A 19,757-nucleotide genomic window follows, 5' to 3' on the forward strand; every position below is an offset into this window, starting at 1 on the left:
GTGGTCATAGCCTGAAATGAGGTCACAACAGCACAAATGCAAAGTGCAGCTAGTTCTGGTGGTAGAAAACAGGTCGCCTGCAGCATCTATGAAGTTGCTAATGGTTGGGAATAAGTCATCACCTCGAGAGGAATGGTTAGGTAGCAGAAACACAAGGTATGAAGTCTCCAACAGCAGAAAAAAGCAGAGGTTTTAGACCTGAAATTGTTACTAACAGCACACAAAACCAGCAAACCAGCAACAAGGTCATGTGATACCATGTGATAATGCATAGAATATCAGAAGCTGAAAGAGAAAGCATGAACAATGACAGAAAAAAAGAATACATGAACACAAGAAACTAGAAAGGAATGGATAATGAAATCCATAAGATGAAGCATGAGATGTCCAGTACATACTGCTAGGGCATTGGCACAATGATGACTAGCAACAGTGCCTCCAGTCTTTTTCTCTCCAAGGATGCAAGATGATGTGATTCAACCAGCGAGAGGGGAGTGAAACATATAAGCCTTGGGATGAGACACAAGACAAGTGGAAGAAACCCTAAAAGCCTTGGGACAAGACACGAGACAACTGAAGAGACCCTAAAATGGGCCACTCAGTTGTCTCTGTCTGGCACCCAACTGAAGGGTAAACACAATGCCTAAAGCCCATGATATGTTCTAAACTAACATCATCATTTTATGATGCAAAGAACATGCTATGCTTCTCCAAAGTTTTGAATGGAGTTGTCCAAGCTCTTGCTAATGATGTGAATTCCCTGCAATTGATTCTATCATCCTTTGAGAGAGGATGATGGAGCTCCAAAGATCAGCTAGGATAGCAGAATGAACATGTCCAAAATGGAGCTAGGCAAAATGTCTCAATATTATCCCTTAACCTTTTGATGCGTTCCGAAAAGTTTTTGGAAAGATCATATACCAGGCTTTAAAAGTACTATCCCTACCCTCAAGTTCCACAATGATAAGATGCATAGAGGGATTTTCTTGCACTAGTTAAGTGTGTTGTACTTGATATATAGCTTAATTAGTTCATGGGCTAGTATACACCTAGATGCTTGCAAGGTGGCATGGATGTATAGCATAGTAATTTATCTATAGCACGTGCTTTAGATGCATGTCCAAGAGTATATGGGATAATGTTGGTGAGATGATTCCTTTATTCTTCTCAATCTTCCCTTTCAAAGAGTTACGATATGATGATGATGGGGACCTATGATGGATGTCTAGTTTCAATTGATCCAAGGATAATTTCTAGCATTTGGGCAAGTGGATGGTGGTGAGAGAACTTCATTTTTTGCAGAAGGCATGCAAACTTGGGCATTTTTTGTGGCTGGGGAGATGGCATGGATTTAAGCAAGGCTCCTAGTGGCTGCTATGAGGCTAAATATATGCTGTTGCTTGGTGTCACTATCCTGAACTGAGGAGCACTATAGATGCTTTTAAGCTGAGATAATGCAACTCATTTTTTTGCATACATGGTGTGGTAGTTTATGCTAACCTGCAGCTGCTGAGGGAAAGCACTTTCTTGCTGAATATTGTCTACTTTGAAGCAAGGGCTGTGGGGCTGTAAACCTGTTCAAAGCACACCGGTGCTGGCCTCCATATATAGGCTTGGTCTTAGATGGCACAGCAATGACAGAAGACATACTTGCAGGAGTGACAAATGAGGCTGAACTTGACTTTTGAAAAATGATGGTCCTAATCACTTGGACATGCTGCTTACATCCCCAACCTGCAAATAATAGTGCATGCAGCAGAAATCATCCTGAACCAAAGCTGCCAGGGATATTAATCTCACTGATTTATCATAACATGGTGGCTGCAAATAATTTTGCTGGCAACATCTTTTGGGATCATGGAAACCTGTTTGACAGCTTAAATCAAGTTGGAATTGGTGGTATGTTGGAACGGATGCTAGCATGGACTGGCAGAAATAATTTTGACAATGATACGTTTTAACTTTGATATTCTACCACATGTATTGCATATATATGTGCAAATTTGGCCTTTATGAAAGTAAACAGGACATGCTTTTAGACAGGTTACATGCACTTGCATGCAAAGAATTTGAGGCAACTGCCTATGTAGGAAGTAGGCAGGGTAGGATGCAAGGGAGGGGGAAGATGACAAGAAGGCGAGGGAAGGCTTGAAGAAACGGCGGGCTTGGGGATGTGGCTCAAATGGACCATTGGTTGAAGATGTGGAGCTAAGTTTTTGATCGGACAAGTTTTATAATATTGATGAAGCTTGGAGAGGTTAAAGAAGTCTTATGTCAGCAGTTGTTTATGTCTTTGATTGAGACAATTTTACTGCTATGGCCATTGGTTTTGAAGCATTACACATACAACCATGGGTAAGCTGGTGCATGTCAATAGGATATTCTTTGAGTTATATTAGTTTGTGGTGGTGGATATCATGTTATGTGGAGTGTTAAGGAGGCAATCTGTCATGTATTTGGGATTTGGGAAGTGTCAAGGAGTCATAGAGAGTTTTCTTGATGTAACTTGAGATAAGAACTTGTCAAATAGTTAGTGATTATGCACACCATGCCTACTATTGATCACATTTTATACATTACTATTTGTCCACATTTCACAATAATATGTCTAACTAAACTCTTACTGCTTGTCACGATCAAGGGTTGAGGTGTCAAAGCATCGTAATCCAAATACAATAAATGTGAGCACATCGGTGCTTTACAACATTGCTAGCACTGATGATGAAGGGCAATCACGGCAGCGAGTTCTTGCGTTTGCTGCGAAAAGGTGATTGTAAAGATGTTTTGTTTCTATGTTTTTGGAGTTACTTTACATTTGTTGAAACGTGATTGGTGATAGATGTAAAGAACATGGATTTTGGTTTTCAAGTGTGCATTCTGGAATATGCTTAGTGAAATTACTTGTGTAACAGCTTTTGAATGAGTACTTTTTGGCACTTCCATTGGCTAAAAGTTCTACCTTTCCATAGATATGCAAGTGCGGTTGAAAGGAATTCTGAAGATTACGATGCTTTGTATAATTGGGCTTTGGTATTACAGGTAACTAAAAGAGTCGGCCTTGTCTATTTTGATTAGTAGGAGTTGGGTTCTGTGCCTTAGTTGTGATCATTGAAATTTCTCTTTGGTTAGAAGATTTGCTTAAGACTTGGGAATTGTTACTAGCTCTTTGAGATTTTACTCAACTCCTATTGCATGCATGGTTGTTATCAATGATAGTAATCGAAATACATGTACATCATGTAAAAGGTGGTAGTTTCCTTTGCATGTTTGGCTTGATGTTCCATGCAAAAGCTTGATGGGCTGTTTGGGTCTCTCGAATGAACCTAATTACTTTGTTCCCAAGCAGACTTTTAGAACAACAAAACTAAAAATGAAAGAGTGTAGGGATTAGAGAGTACTCAAAAACACTAGATGGATTCCAAGGGCATGCTCTGCCCTCTTAAAAAGAAGAAAGGAAAATAAAGGTGAGAAATAAATAGTAGGATCCCCTATAGATGCACTTATATAGCAAAGATCGAGAAAGGGAGAATGAAAGATGCACATATATCATAGCTGGAAACTTGAGAGGATAACAGTAGGGAAGGTGATAACTGAAGAATTTTGAAGGTGATAGTTGAAGGTGTTTGAAAGGAAGAATGGAAGATGCACATGTACCATAGCTGGAAACTTGAGAGGCTGATAGTTGAAGATGTTCGAAACTTGACGTTAGGAAAGAAGGCACTAGCTCTATTTCCATGTTGATAAAATGCGAGGGCAGGTCATTCCCATCTCCATGTTGGACAAGATGTGAAGGCGCCACCAGCAAGGCATGGCTGAATTTTGCCTGCCTGATCTTGGGCCTTGGGAGAGATGTCACTATCCTTGTCTCCATGTTGGACGATATGTGAAGGTGCAACCACTAGGGCATGGCTGAAAATCCAAAGCTCTGGCCTAGGCAAAACATGTAGATCCTATGAATGGGTGCTGAAAAGAGTGGACTAAGGCCAAGGCTCTTTGCCCTGGTGCTCGAATGTTTGCCTATGGATGGTCGTAATGGGCCATGACCACCTCTAAATCTATGAGAGCGTGCAATGGAAAGGAAAACATAGAGGTAGAGAGAGATAGAAGGAACACAGAATGAAGGAATAGCTTGATTGAGGCTGAATGGTACAATGGCTGATATCTGTCAGTCCCAACACACAGCTCTAGGTGTGAGTGTGGGTGCTAGACAGAGGCAAGAGGAGATGATGATGATGATAGAGGTTGGGTGAGAAGATGATCAGATGGAATGATGGAGTGAGATGGCAGGCTGCCTATAAATAAAATTGGTATACAAATTGGCCAAGCACAAAATGTGGATGCCTAGGTTAGCTTGCCCAACTGAACTATAAAACTGGTCATTGTGCAAAAAATGAAATGTGCTACGGCCAACTCTATTGAGCTGAAAAATGCATTACCTACTAATTAGCTTTTTATTATAGCCCATAAGCCAAAACCTAGTTTGGGAGGGTCCACTCATCTATAAATAGATAGGCTGTCTACCACCAAGCCCTAACTGTGTTTTGTAGATTATTGGTGCGCATTCTTTGCTGTCCACACCCCTTTTGGTGGATATCTCAATTGAAGCTTGTTGTCCTTCAGTTAGGGCTTGCATCTAGCCCTTCATTAGTTAGTTGGTGTAAAGGAATACTCATCTATAGATAACAAACACAATTGTATGACAATACACAGACTAATAAAAAACACAGTTAGGGTTAGGGTAACTCAGAGACAATGAACACTGAAAAAGATAATGAATGAATATATGTACGATGCTCAATGGAGCAAACACACAATGCAAAGGTGAAATGCTAACCCTTGAATTCTCGTGTCTGAAGGACCAAGATAGAGAGTATGAGTAGGAGAGTGTGTTGTACTGTGATGGATCTTGAAAGGCAGTAGGACAACCTCCGGAGATGTCAACCAGCAGCAAATGTAGCTCAGAATAGGCTGGATTAGTGTTTGACTAGGTAATCAGGGGTAGAATCAGCAAAATACTGATCAAATGATGATGTGGCAGCTGGGTGACAGGCTAGAACAGCAAAATGCAGATCTGCCTGAGTCGTGACACTGCTGCTACAGCAAATGCAAGGTCTGCTAACAAACATAGCTGTTCTAGTGATGACAACAGGCTGGAAATAGTTGACAATGGCAGTAGGGGGTTGGATAGTAGGTGCCTGATGATGGACAGCAGTAGGCAACAGCTCAAACTGAGATATCCTCCACAAGCAAGGTGTGGACAACAGAGATAAAGCATGTTCAAGCTGCAAGAACGAGATTAGGGTCGAGTGGTTGGTACCCTGTCTATTTATAAATGGATGGGTCCTCCCAAATTAGGGTTTTGCTTATGGGACACGAACACTTTCTAGGACACATTTCTTTTTAATGAAAGTTTGGTAAATTTGAGTTTTGGGGCTCTTATAAATAGCTAATTAAGTTATAATGAGTTTTAGCTCAATAGTTGGGAGTTGTTTTGGCCTGCGTTTATAGCTTGCAACTAATCTACAGCCATCAGATGATAGTTTCCAACCATCATCCACTGCCTCAGAGTCACTAGATTGTTGTATTTACTACTAGATCAGGCATTTGCAGCCTGCATTTTCAATCTAGTAGCTGTCGCCAGCCTGCCATGTCATCATTACTGCTGCATTTGCTGTTTACAGCAGTCATTTGCATCCTTTTGACAGTTTCCAGCCTGCTGCCTACTGTTTTGAGCTGTTCAGTCTTTTTTGGCACTGATTAAGACTCTCTAGATTTGTATTTGCTGTTGCTGTACAGAGTTGGAGGTTGTCTACTGTGTTTCAGGATTTGTATAGAGTAGGACACTCTCTCTAACTCATACCCTCTGCCTCTGTCCTTCAGGGACATGAGAGTTCAGGGTTTAGTATTTGCCTTGCATAGTGTATTCACTCCATTGAGCATTGTATCTATTCATTCATTATTCTTCATTCATCTTCAATGCTCATTTTCTCTAAGTTACCCTAATCCTACCGAATTCTTTTATGGAGAGCTTGCAATGCCATAACCAATGTCAAGCTGATGCAAGGTTTGCTTCCTGAGTTTCACTTTCAGTTACAACACTTTCCCCTTGCACTGGAAGGTTGGAGTCATCTCATCAACCGCTATGTGGCTCGAGCTCGTACTCTACGTATAAACATCGATTTTGAGCTTCAGGAGTTTTCCATTAAGGAAGGGAATGATCTGAAAGTCAAGTTGGCCAAATATTGGTGGTTACTAACAGAGTTTGCTACTACTGGCTCTCTGAAGTCAGACAACAATCAGGTCACGTTCTTCTTGAATAAGTTGCCCAATAAATACTTCCATTTTATCCAACACATTATCTCAATACCTAGATTGGCGACCTTCTAAGAGTTTTGAGTGTCAATTCTTGTGTTACACAAGGCTGCATGATCAAGTCCACAAGAAGTCCTCCCCTCACATCTATTCAGAGGGGCGAGGGTTGGTTGCCTCTTCTTTGAGAGGGAAAACCAACAATGGCAAGAACTCGCAAGATGTGAAGGCAAGCCAAAACAAGGGTGACACCTCTTCCTTCGATGGAAACCACATTCCGAGATCGGGCCATGTGGACGAGGAGTGTCATACCAAGGCCCAAGGTCTTCCTCCTAGAAAACCACAACAAACTACTACGACTACACAATCTAGTGGGGCCACGCCTCCCGTTGCTGCCCCATTTGCTTCTTCAATCCCCACGGCTACTAAACATGTGGCACACAGACAGTCTCAGCACCATCCTACTCCACTCCTCAAGGGTTGACTGATTGGTCTGCTCACACCGGTCCTATTGCACTTTATGCATGTATTCCTAGAAACTCCACTACACCTCCTAGGCCTTCTTCCCCACCTCGCCGTATGCAATGGTGGTCACACACTTAGCCTTTCCTTTTCAAGTCTTCCACTGCATTTATACATACATATACATTTGCATTATTGCACTTGTTCATTCAGTTCCTTTTTTATTTCAATTTTTTTTTTCTTTTTAGAGCATCTCACCACTAACCTCTATGTTTGCAGATCTTACTCTCTTTTGCAGACTTTGTTTTCAATGCAAGGCTAATATACAAATTTTTCTAGTCCTACCTGGGCTAGAGACATGGCATGTGCACCATTCCATTCATAACTTCATCTTCCGAGGAGTTTTGCTCTTCTACCAGCATGAAGACTTCCCCTCCTGCGGGGACTTCTACTTCGCTCTTCCAGTCAGGATGCTTCTTCTCTGGTTCTCGACACCACATGAAGACCGATATTTGGTTCCTCTTCCTCCTTTGGCGTCACCATTCTAGGTTGAGAGAGGATTCCTACCCTTCTTGGTATTCTACAAGTTTCGGCACCTATCTTTGACATTGGCCTTCCCCCCCCCCCGCCCCCCCTCTTCCCCTCCGTTGTACATTCACCCTTTGCATTGCATGATTTCATCGTCTTTGTACTAGGACACTTGGATAAGTGAACAATTTTCCCACAAGGGACACTCTCTAAGTGGCACCTGCTGTACAAGCAATTCACAGCATGTAGCATCCTCATTGTACAGAGCACCACTAGATGGATCCTAAGTTGTTTCCACCAACGGCTTGTCCACCACATCACCATTACTTCATCACCATTCCCTCGTCATCGACATCCTCAAGTGGATGGATAGCTTGCATGTTTTGTGATGCATTGGACCTAACTATCCCTTCACATTCTACCGTCTTCTCCTCAATCAACAGCAAACCATCTCTTACTTAAACCAAAAAAAAGAAGAAAAGGTTCATTGTAGTTCCATCTGCCTTTGTAGGGCTTGGTAGGCCACTAGCAAGCATCCTTTTTCCGATGCATTGTCCTCTCTGGGGTGACTACTTGGACTCCCCTAGTAAGATAACCATCGCCTCTATAGTCTTGGTAGGCCACCACTCGGTAGCCACCGTGCACCCTTTATCCAATGCCTTGGTTGCTTTGGGGTGGAATGCCTTGGGCAAAACGCCTTCCTCTCACCCTATTTTGGGTTTGAGAGGGGGTGTTGAGCTAGGAAATGCATTCCATGCTGATTAGCCACTTAAACACCCCCAAAATAAGCTTAATTTAATGAAAACCCTAAAAACAGGAGTGGTTCGAGAGAGTTCAGTAAAACTCTAATTTGGAAGGATCCATCCTCATCTATAAATAGACACAAGCTGCCCCGTTCAATCTCATCTCCCCCGTGTAGATTTCTCACCCTTATGTGTAGATCTCAGCTATCAGTCTCCGACCACGTGGCAGTCCAACCTTCGCAGTTGCTGCCATCATCTCGTTTGCTCCTTTACTGTGGTGTTTTACTGCCACATTTTACTGCAACGTTCTACTATTGCATTTTACTATGCGTTCTACTACTACGTTTTGCTGCTTCACCCACATCATCACACATCATCCTCTGCAATCACCTCAGTTTCCTCACACTCTAGTAATCAGTGTTTGGTGTTTCTCTCACTCTGTCACTCCAATTGGTTGTCGCAACACTTGAGATCCATCTCTGGTAGATGTTACTCTCCGACACACTACTCTGCCCTTGGGCACACTATATACTCTTACATTCATTTAAGACATTCATTCACTGCATAGTTGTGTTCTTTCTATCCTTTATTCTGTTTGTGTTTGAGTTTTGAGTTTTGCTTTGTGTCCGTGTTTGTCTCGTTGTGCTTCTGTCATGGTCGTACACTCTATTTCCTCAGTGCAAACCCTAGCAGTGCCACCACACTCTTCTTCACACCACCATTCCCTACCCCTTGCATAGCCATCCCATGGCCCTTGCTCCTTGTTGTTCTTTCTTGACAAGTAATGGTTCTCTCAAAAGCTCCTCACTATCATCTCTCAGTTGGATCATAGAGTTGGCTCACCCATTCTCTACTAGAGTTTTCTAGAGTGATCCATTTGAGGCCTCTCCATTTCCATTGGCCTATGATGGCCTCCTGTTGTATTAATATTTTATTTGAAGAGGGGGTATTACTCCTTGGCTGGCATCCTTCATTGATGGACTTTATCAATAGCGGTACTCCTGCCACCATCGGATCCTCTGGCCTTGCACCACATCCAAGATCTAAGAGGGGGTGTTAGCAATCGTGTTGTCACAATCACCTCCTATCTATGAACCTCAATCTAAGTCAAATGAGGATAATAGGAGCTATGACATTCTGTTTATTCGTCATTTTATGTATTTAAGATACTTAGATGGAGTTTGTAAAGAAATACTCAAACACAAAATACAAATGCAATCGTACAATAAAGCATAGGTATAGATGGATGTAATCAGGGTGGGCTAGGTTAGGGTTATGCATAGGCTCAAGACCAACAACAAGGTCCCAAAGACCTTGAGACTCGAGCACTTGTTGCATATAGTTTGACCAAGTAGTGAAATTCGACTTGTTGAAATGAGTCTTATTCATGAAGATGTTCTTGACCGAGGCCATAGGAGTGGTAGTGCTCAGATAAGGTTGATATGGTGGGATTGTGGTGGAAAGGAGTATACTTGGGAATGGGCCCCATAGCACCCACCAGGCATTCGAGAATTGTGTATGGTGGATCCAAATGAATGCTGAATATATATATGATGCTCAATGCAACAAACATATTATGCAAAGGTGAAATACTGATCCCTGAACTCCCATGTCTCTAGGATTGGGGCACAAGTATGAGTTAGAGAGTGTGTTGTACTCTGACGGATCCCACAACGTATTGGCAGCAAGTGTGGCCAAATCAGTGTGATAGATGGATAGACAGAGTGCAGAATCAGCAAAATGCTGATTAGTTTTGATGTGGCAGTAGGCGACACACTGTAGATTGCAAAATGCAGCTTCAGATGACACGTGGCAGGCTGTTGGAGTATTCAGATGCAGGTCTTTAGTTGATGATTTGGGTAGGTGATAGTAGATCTGTGTAAAACGCAGGCTGGACAGCAATGTGGAGCAATAAACACAATAGATCACCAATAGAAATCAGGCTGAAAACAATGCCAGCTGATGGAGAAGTTTGGACAGCAGGCGCCAATCGAATGGAAGACTTCATATGGAACAAGGTGAGGGTCTGGTTGGGGTTCCAGCCCGTGTACAATATCCCATAGGCTCTATGAGTCTAAAACATGCCTCATTAGGTTTGACCAAGTAGTGTAATTCGACCCATTAAAACCAGTCTTGTCAGTGAATGCATGCTTGTCTAACAAGGATGGAGAACTATGAGGTGTCGGATAAGAGGGGTAAGGTGGGTAGTAACGAGAAGGAGATGGGTAGGTAGGAATAGGCTGTGATGGTCCAAAAGATGTTGCCTGAGAAGGCATGGGGAGTGGATAGCCTTGCCCAAGTGTAGGTTGAGGCATAGGAACATAACTAGTTGGTCCACTAGGTAAAGCCATTTGGGCAAACTATGGTACCAACTGATCCATACTTGGGAAAGTTTGGGAGGGTATCCATAATCCCATGTGTAAAGTGCGAAAGCGTATAAGATAGAGGTCGAGCCTCTTTCATAGGTGCATTTGCACCACTTGGAGAAGAAAAGGTTCTAAAGGATGTGTCTATGTTTATGAACCACCGCAGTGTGATGTGAGATGTCAATGGTGGTGTATACATAGAAAAGGTGAATAGTGTGAATGTTAATGTAGTGGAAGAAGTGGGTGGGAAATCTACTTGAGGTGAAAAAGTGTGAGTGGATTATTGAATTTTCAAATTTAGCTTTTGAAAATGAAATGTGGATGAAGATAGAAACGGAGAATGAGATGATTCACCTACTTCAAATTGACCTTGATAAGCAAAACTCGAAGGAAAAGTAGGAGAAGGAAAACTTAGAAGGGTTTACATATCTTTTCTTATAAGCATCTCTTCTTGTGTTTATATATTGAAGATAATGATCCTCTGTGGGACTTACACCGTTGTGGATTGATTGTCCTATTCCCTCATCCTCTTGAAGATCACCAAAATCATGAAGTATAAGTAGGCATACCTTGCATGGGAGTGAATGGAGGGGTAGAGAATAGAGGCTTATATTTCGTGTTGGTTTCTCTAGTGGAATGGCCTATCCCATGTGGAGTATCCATCTTTCCTGTAAAATTAGTAGATTTGTGCATTGAATCTATAGAGGATAACAAAGGTTTACCTTCTAGCAATTGTTGAGCCTGATGCATTAGGATGAGATTGTACTTGGCTTGTGTTATCTCCTACAGTTTATGGACTCAATGGTAGTCCCATGTCTCTCCTCTCATGTTGGATTTTTGTGGAGCAAGCTACGAAGCTCACTCTTGCTTGGGTGAGTTGGATCTCTGCATGGAGGGTTTTCGAGATTGAAGCATTGTAGAAGTGTTCGAAGTCATCTCCATGTAAAAAAATACTTCTCTACAGATAATAAACGCAATCGTATGACAAAGCATAAATTAATAAAGAACACAGTTAGGATAAGGGTAACTCAAAGCCTATGAACATTGAAGAAGATAATGAATGAATAATGAATGCTGAATATATGCACGATGCTCAATGTAGCAAACACACTATGCAAAGGTGAAATACTAACCCTTGAAATCTGGTGTTTTTTAAGAACGGGGTAGTGAGTATGATTTGGAGAGTGTGTTCTACTCTAATGGATCGTGAAATGGACCAAACAGCCTCCGTAAATGTCTAGTAGCAGCAAATGTAGATTAGGTGTGGTTGATCAATGTATGAACGGGGAGACATAGTGTAGAATCAGCAAAAGGCAGTTCACTTGTCGAAGATGTGCTAGCAGGCGACAGACTGCAGACTGCAAAACGCAGCTTCAGATATGATGTGGCAGATTGGGTGATAGCTGGGGTAGTCAAATGCAGGTCTTCAGCTGATGATTTTGGCAAGTGACAGTAGATCTATGCAAGATGCATGCTGGACAGCAGTGTGGAGCAGTAAATGCAGCAGATCAGCAGTAGAAATCAGGCTGAAAAGAGTCACTAGCTGATGGAGAAGGCTGGATAGCAGGCACCATTGATGGACAACAGTGGATAGCATGCAAACTTCCAAAATGAGATTGGATTGAGTGGTGGATAACCTACCTATTGGATGGGTCCTCCCAAATTAGGGTTTGTCTTATGGAACACAAACACTCTCTAGGATCATATTTCTTTTTAATAAAAGTTTGCTAATTTTGAGTTTTGGGGCTGTTATTAATGCTAATTAAGTTAAGAATGCATTTTTAGCTCAATAGGGCGATGGGGTAGAGCTTGTGGGATGGGTGGTGCACAATTGGGAATGGGTGTGGCAATAGAAATGTGTCTCAAAGGGCCCTTCACAATGGAACAGGAATGGAGCTTGTAGAGTCCCCTCTCTTGCCAACCTGTGGCTAGAATGGCTCTTGAAGTGGAATCCTCAACAAAAACGGCTTGTTGGGTGAATAATACTTGGGTATTGAGGCTCGTAGAGCCATGAATTGAGAGAAGATGGAAGCCCAAGTCCGGAACACATAGGACCTTCGAAACAAAGCTCTAAGATGGACAATCAAGCAATAAAGTGAAGGTGCCAACACCACAAATAGGCACAAAAGAAACATCACCTACAATGATTGAAACCAACTTTCCTTTCTAAAATGTACTAATTTATAGCAATTTACAGCAAGCAATATATTCATAAAATAAATGATATATTGAAAATTGAGCACTTTTACCACTTTGGGCTAGATTGCCTTGAAGAAAATTGAGACAAGCCGACACCTGATTGGCCCCAAAGTTTTGGGGCCCGTTGCAATATTTCTTTTTACATTAATTCCAAACACCTATTGTACAACTAAGAATTTACCGAGCCAATTCTCCGACAACATTCGGAATAATAGCTCAAATTTGTCGTAATTTCTCATATTTTCAACAAATTCCCTTGTTGCTTGGCTGCAATTTGATGGCACACTTCTCTAGACAAATGAGAAACGATAATTTCTATGGAAATTGAGAGCTGTACTAGCCAATTGGGCTGAGAAAATTCAGATTTGCCGAGGGAGAAGAGGTGAGTATCAAATTAGAAAAAACTCTTTGTCTTTCTTGGGAGAGCAATGCTTGCACAATACTTGCCTTGCTGTTCCAACCTTGGAAAGTGCTGTACATCAGGCCTCTTTTTTTTCTTTTTCTTTTTCGTGAAGATAATTGAATTAAAAAGTAAATATTTACATCAAACCATTAGGTCAACATTGAAAATGGCAGACATAAAGGAAAGTCTACACAGACTCTAACACAGGAATGTCACACCGAAAGAATAGTTGGTGTGGAGTGAACAATATCCAGCCAGGGAGCAGCAATGTCAGGAAGAACTAGATCAGTAGACACCATAGAGGAGATTTGCCACAACACTAAACCACGAATTCAGGCCACATGACCATGAATGCCAGAAACTGAATAAAAAATGAAAGCATTCTGAGTACGCCAAGTATGCCACAAGGCTCTCCATCTAAGGAAATGGAAAAGGCAGGAATAATGTGAACTCAAGGAGGTCATGGAGGACATCTTTTCCATAATCCACGAATGGGCTGATATCCGGTGCTGAGTCAAGGAGAACCTCACATGGGAAACAAAGCTCCAAATCTGTCTCGCAATAGGGCAGGAGAAAAAGATGAAGCACTGTCTCATCACATGTAGTATAAAATACACATCGACCAGTAGAGATCTTACGAGCACGCAACACATTTCCAGTAGGAAGAGCCCTAATAAGTAGCCTCCATATAAAAACTTTTCCCTGATACGGAATCTTAGATTTCCAAAGGTGCATGAATCTATCCTGCCACTTCTTTTTGCTATCCTGAAGATGCTATACTTTATTAGCCTTATCCGTGACCCATCTTTTGGCCTCCACCATTTGATGATATATCTGGTTAGTTGACCTTTTCTCGAAATCATCAGGAATGACAAACTTCCAGTCACGCTAGGGAGACAATAGTTGTAGCACATGCAAAGGATAGTATCTCAAAAGTCTGTCTTGGATGGCCGACCAAATATCATGATATGCTCTAGGCACCTAAAAGTGTTGACAAATATGCTGAAAAGAATAAAGACGGGACTGCCCAGGAATGGCACCATCTAGGACTGTCTGCAACCCAGGAGTAGTTGCATGCTGTCATGAAATCCACACTTGGTCCAAATGATTTCCTTTCTTTGTCCATAACATGAATCGGATAGGCTGAACCAATTCCAGTAGGGACTTCTTGGTCCAAGGAAGCAACGGCAAGAAAAACGAAATGATGCTGATCATAATGCATTGAGTAACTTTAAGTCTCACATGGAAAGGCCAGTCTTGAGACTTCCAGTACATAAACCTATCATGAATACGGGATGCCATCCAATCCAACAAGGCACAAGGAGCTACCACCACACCAATAGGATAATCCAAATGTCTGGTTATATTTTCCTTAGGGATCACAATACCTTTCCAGCCCAAAGCCTACAAATCATTTTCCGTACAAGAGGGCAGAGTGGATTTCTGAGCATTAATATGAAGTCTCGATGCCATAGCAAAAAGTTTTCATGCTACCATTGCCCGATCAACATTCGAGCGATCTGCCTTAAGAAACATAAAGGAATCATTTGCCAAAGATTGACCTAGAAGTTGGGTCCCATTGGGAAGAGACAAATCAATGATTTCACCTTGATTAGCCAACTCATCCAACAAAGAAAGCATGGGGTGAGTGACCAATGCAAACAACAAAGGGCTGAGAGGGCAGCCTTGCCGAAGGGACTGAGATAAGACAATTTCATCGGTGATCCCTCTGTTAAGTGCAATACTATGGGCCACTGCCCCCTGAATAATAGTATCCACAAGAGAAACCATACGTGGCCCAAACCCCATGGTGGACATTAGCTGCTTCAAAAAAGACGAGGTTACATGATCAAATGCCTTTTCAATATCAACTTGAAGCATAACAATCTATTGGCTTGAAGCTTTTGCAAAGTTAATCCCGAGCTGAACATTCAAGATGTTGTGCATTATATTCCGACCCTCAATGCAACCGTATTGACGTGGATGGATCAAATGTGGCTACAGTCTGTTGGCAATGATTTTTGAGAAGATTTTGTATAAGGAGCCCATAACAGAAATGGATCTCCATTGTTTCAAAGAGGTAGGAGAGGGAACCCTAGGCAATAACCGAATGACTGCAATCTTCCAATCCGAAGGCATAACACTAGAATTCCAAACTTGTTGACACAGGTGAGTCAACGGATCCTTAAACTGTTCAACATTGGCTGAAAACAACTCATTAGGAAGGCCATCCCAACCAGGGCTTTTCCTTCTAGGAATATGGGACAACACCTCTTCCAGTTCATCCTCCGAAATATCAGCCTCGATTAGGGCTACCCATTTTGGTTGAATGTGATTACTAACTAGGTCACAAATGTATCTGCGAGCTGAGTGTACAGCATCAAAGAGAGTCTCTTGAGGGGCCAATAGTGATTTATAAAAATCTACACACGACTGAATGATGGATGCAGGATCTGTCACCATAACACCTTGCTCATTCTTCAAATGGACAATATTTTCCCGGGCATATTTATGATGTAATCGAGCAAAGAATTGATGAGATTTATAGTTATTATCGTGCAAAGCTTCCGATTTGGACAGCAATTTGTATTTAGCATATTCCTCTTCTTGTAGCGATTGAACTTGGCCTTTCAACCATTCAATGCATGTGAGTAAGTCATCAGTGGTATCCCCCAAGTGACACAGAGACAACAAATGGGCCAATAAAGATTGCGCATGCTTCAATTCAGCATGTAAAATGGAAGCATGCTGAACACCATACTGTCGGGATAATGAACCCGCATTATGCCTAAAAACAGCCCATGCTTCCATCCCTTCTGATAGGACCCTAGAACATAAAGAATATATTAATCGCTGAATACATTCCAGAAACTGAATTTGCAGCAAAAAGGATTGATTGAAACGAATAGGCAAACGAGCCAGGAGAGCCTTATAGGCATGAACAGGTCGGTGTGTCAAATCCAAATTCAAAGGATAATGATCAGACAAGACATGCTGTCGCTCATCAACCCACATATCAATGATTGCAGGGAGAAAAGAATCACTCTGACAAATATAGATCTTGTCCAGTCTAGCCCATGTGTTTGGATGCTGAAGAGAACGATAAGTATGTCTTGGCTGAGAGGGATGCAGCCAAGGCCACATGTCTTGTTTCAAAGACACAGCTGCTAGAGCATCCCAAGCCTGTCGCTCAGGACCATCCATAACCGAGTGCTATGAAGTCGTCTGATCCAATGATGTACAGGTGTTAAAATCACCCATTACAAAGCCTTGACGGGCAATGGCAAGGAAATGCAAGTCATCCCAAAGCTAATGACGTTCACGAGCAGTAGAAGGAGCATACACACCCACTAGCCATAAAACCTCTCCCTCATATAGGATTTTCAAAATCATAAATCTGCCGCGATAGTCTAGAGAAATCAAAGATGGTTGCAATGAAGATTTGATGACCAACATTACTCCAGATTTATGTGGATTATGACCGCTAAAAAAGATTGAATAATCCTTATATGCATAGGATAAACTTGCCAAAGCATGATGTTTATGCTCCATAGCACAAAAAACATCCCAATTGGCACCTAACAAAACTTTCCACAGCCAATACTGCTTATGGCCCGAAGAAATACTCTTAACATTCCATAAGGAAATTCTCATGATGGATCACAGAAAAGGAAAACTACCGAACCCCCACTTTCCCTTTCCCTTTTACATCAATTGCTTTGGCTGCCTAAAATCTTTCCATCTCGGTTCGAATCACATCTACCGGATTTGCCCTTTGCAAACCAGCAATCAAAGTTTCCTCGACCAGCAACAATCGAAGTACGAGGAAACTGCTGTTGTTGGGGACGGAAAACATCCCGAGGAGGCACCAGCTTCCCTCTCGAGTCAAAACGCAGAGCAGTATTAGAAACCCTGCTTTCATTCGCACCAATTGTAGGTTGTGGTTTCATATAGAATCCCCTACCTCTGTGTTGAAAAGTTTGGGTGAGTGTCTACGGAGCTGGGTGAACAGGAGTTGACCGAGGCTTCTGTCTAGCATTACGACAAACCACTGTAACCCAAGAATTATCTTGAGGAGACACGTTTTGACCCACCAAAAGCGATACACGCTCAATAACAACTTGAGAAGCAACCTTCTTTCCATCTGCTTGTCCCTGCTGGACAAGCGGCTCAAGAACAGCTTCACGCTGTTGAACCATCTGTTGGGGAAGATAGTTATGTATATCCAAATCAGGATCCATAGACCATTGCAATATCTCTTGGCTTCTATCACATTCTGAAATAAAATGTTCAAGTTGTCCACATCTGAGACACTGGCTAGCAAATGTGCCCCATTTCAGCTCATAGACCAAAGTTTGTAACCTCGAAACCTGAAATTGAGTTGGACGAGGTTTCCCTGTATCCCAAAGCATATAGGCCTTATTCCTATTGCGAGAGGCCAACCGGGGCTCCACCAAAACCTCATCAAGAGATCTCAGAACCAAGGGAAGAAGTTGCCAAAGATGTGCAGGAAAATCAACCACCTCAACCCAAATTGGACATGCCTGCCTAAGTACCTCATGAAACTCCGCCATAGGCCTCCATGGAACCATATGAACTAACTGACCATCCATGAACAACGGGATACGTTGCATAATATGAGCACACACTTCCTGAGAGCGGAAAAGAACCTCAAAAAACCCCCTGGGTCCATCATGAATCTCTTCCACAAGGGAGGCCTGCCCTTGCCCTGAAGCATCATCCGGATGCACCTCCACATTGACAAGCATAGTAGGCATAGATTGCAACCAAGCACGGATTTTAGTGATCAAAGGAGTCCTTCCCGTAAAATCAAAGGTGGCTGCCCTCTCATGAAAGGCAGCTATCTGCTGAAGAATCAGATCAGCACCCATAACAGCAACCACATGTTCACCTTCCGGTAAAGAACTCGCTTTACCCTCGTTGGCTTGAGCATATTCCGACATAAGATGATTGGCAGTGGCCAGCATAAACTGAAAAGACTCATTAGACTGTGAACATGAAGCATGAACATTTTGCTGAGGCAAATTCAGGGCACACAAATCTGGTTCTTCTACTGACATTTTACGACGCTTACCCATCTCATCCCCTTTGATTAACTGCCCAGAATCGTCAGTTGACGAATCACCATCTGATTCTGTCAAATCTTTATCATCCCCATTTCCAATATGCTGGTCTAGAAAGGCCATATCAATACCATTAGATTCCTGCAAATTCTCCATATCCGAGGCTTGCGCTTTACACAGTTTATTCCAGCCCTGAGTGGTTGTTACAGAACAGAATTGAACCTGTCTCCTTCTGCAGGCCGTTGTACCTCAGGTGCTCTGGGCAAATCTATGCTCTGCTATACTGTTTGTACAGACCTTTAACAATCACACTCACTCAGTCTTACCTGGGATGAAAGCAGGTCATCACAGACAGACCCTTGCAGTCCGATGCAGCAGGGCGCCACAGGAAAGTCAGGACAGATCAGGTCGACTGTGTGCACATGCGAACTGGGACAGAGCGCGAGCTGGGCAGAAGACGAACCTCAGGATGGCAAGGGCAGGAGTGGAGTTGTCGAACAAGGCAGATGGGAGCCTGTGCAATGTGAGCTAGGACTGACGCGGCGTGCGAAACAGTTGAACAGAGGCGTGGGTCAGAGACAGCTTGTCTGCAGGCAGGCAGGTAAGCACGAGCACAGGACTTATGCTGGCTGTGCGCAGGTGAAACAGGTCACATCAGGCCTCTTTTCTGTCCCTAATGGTGTATTGCTCTCTCTCAGCCCACCACTCAATTCTCCACCCCTCAGATTTACCCTCATGCCTCTTTGCTGTCCCTAATGGTTTATTGCTCTCTTTCAGCCCACCACTCAATTCTCCAGCCCTCATACTTGCCCCAAACAGCCTAGGATGAGAGAAAAACAGCCCAACATGGAAGATATACTTGGAAGTTGAAAGCAGCCCAAAATTGAGGAAAATTTGACATTTGGAAAATTTCCATGTTTATTGGGGCCTCCACGTGCAAAATGAGTTGCATAGTCCTTTGATGTGTCCTCATTTAAAAGAACATTAAACGGTTGGGGCAATTTTGAATTCCTAATCTCTTTGAACATGAAACTTTTGAAACTTTTCACAAATCTTAGTCTAGGGTATTAAATCATTTAAATCTCTAAGCCCCAATTCACCCAAACTCATTTCCAAGGGGCAATTCAATGTCCTTACTTTTGCCATTATTGCCCATTGTCAAAGCTAGGATTGTCTATCATCATGACACACATTTAACTTACTCACACATGTGCACCTCACATGTATACAACTTAGTGTTACAACTTAAGCATCCAAAGAGCATTAAGCTAAAGATTCATGTCATCATGTGACAAATCTCCCCCTTAAAAACCTTGCAATCATCCTTGATTGCATTACAATGGTATAAAGGCATTGGTTATCACTGGAAAATATACTTTTATCATAGGCAAGTGACGTGTGCACCCATTGCTTATGCTCTCTGCATGTCTAAGATTGCAATTACTAGAATGAGTTATGATCAGCACACATGAATCATAACCACTGTGAGAACCATAAGGGTTGCATCCACATGCCTAAACCTAAGACTATTTTAATCACCAAGGCTATTTAATGCATAAACTACATCAGCTGCAAACCACGTATAACTCGTGCAAATGTACTTCTCTTGTGTCACCTACAAATGTGCATTGTATACTATCCATGTGGCCGCAAGCCCATACAT

General features: G+C 42.4%; 1 protein-coding gene across 3 annotated transcripts in view; it reads left to right on the forward strand.

The window, feature by feature from the left end:
- The window catches only part of LOC148020723 (Tetratricopeptide repeat (TPR)-like superfamily protein), a 232,694-nt gene that overhangs the window by 13,032 nt on the left and 199,905 nt on the right, over nucleotides 1-19,757 (forward strand). For all 3 annotated transcript variants that reach the window (XM_087698546.1, XM_087698545.1, XM_087698547.1), the window contains exons 3-4: nucleotides 2,642-2,767; nucleotides 2,970-3,039. In XM_087698546.1, coding sequence (XP_087554672.1) covers nucleotides 2,642-2,767; nucleotides 2,970-3,039 — 196 coding nt within the window. The remainder of the gene's footprint in view (nucleotides 1-2,641; nucleotides 2,768-2,969; nucleotides 3,040-19,757) is intronic.

This window comes from Lygodium microphyllum, chromosome 18 (genome assembly GCF_053477565.2).
Source record: "Lygodium microphyllum isolate KBCC chromosome 18, Lygodium_microphyllum_v1.1.10, whole genome shotgun sequence".
NCBI lineage: Eukaryota > Viridiplantae > Streptophyta > Polypodiopsida > Schizaeales > Lygodiaceae > Lygodium > Lygodium microphyllum.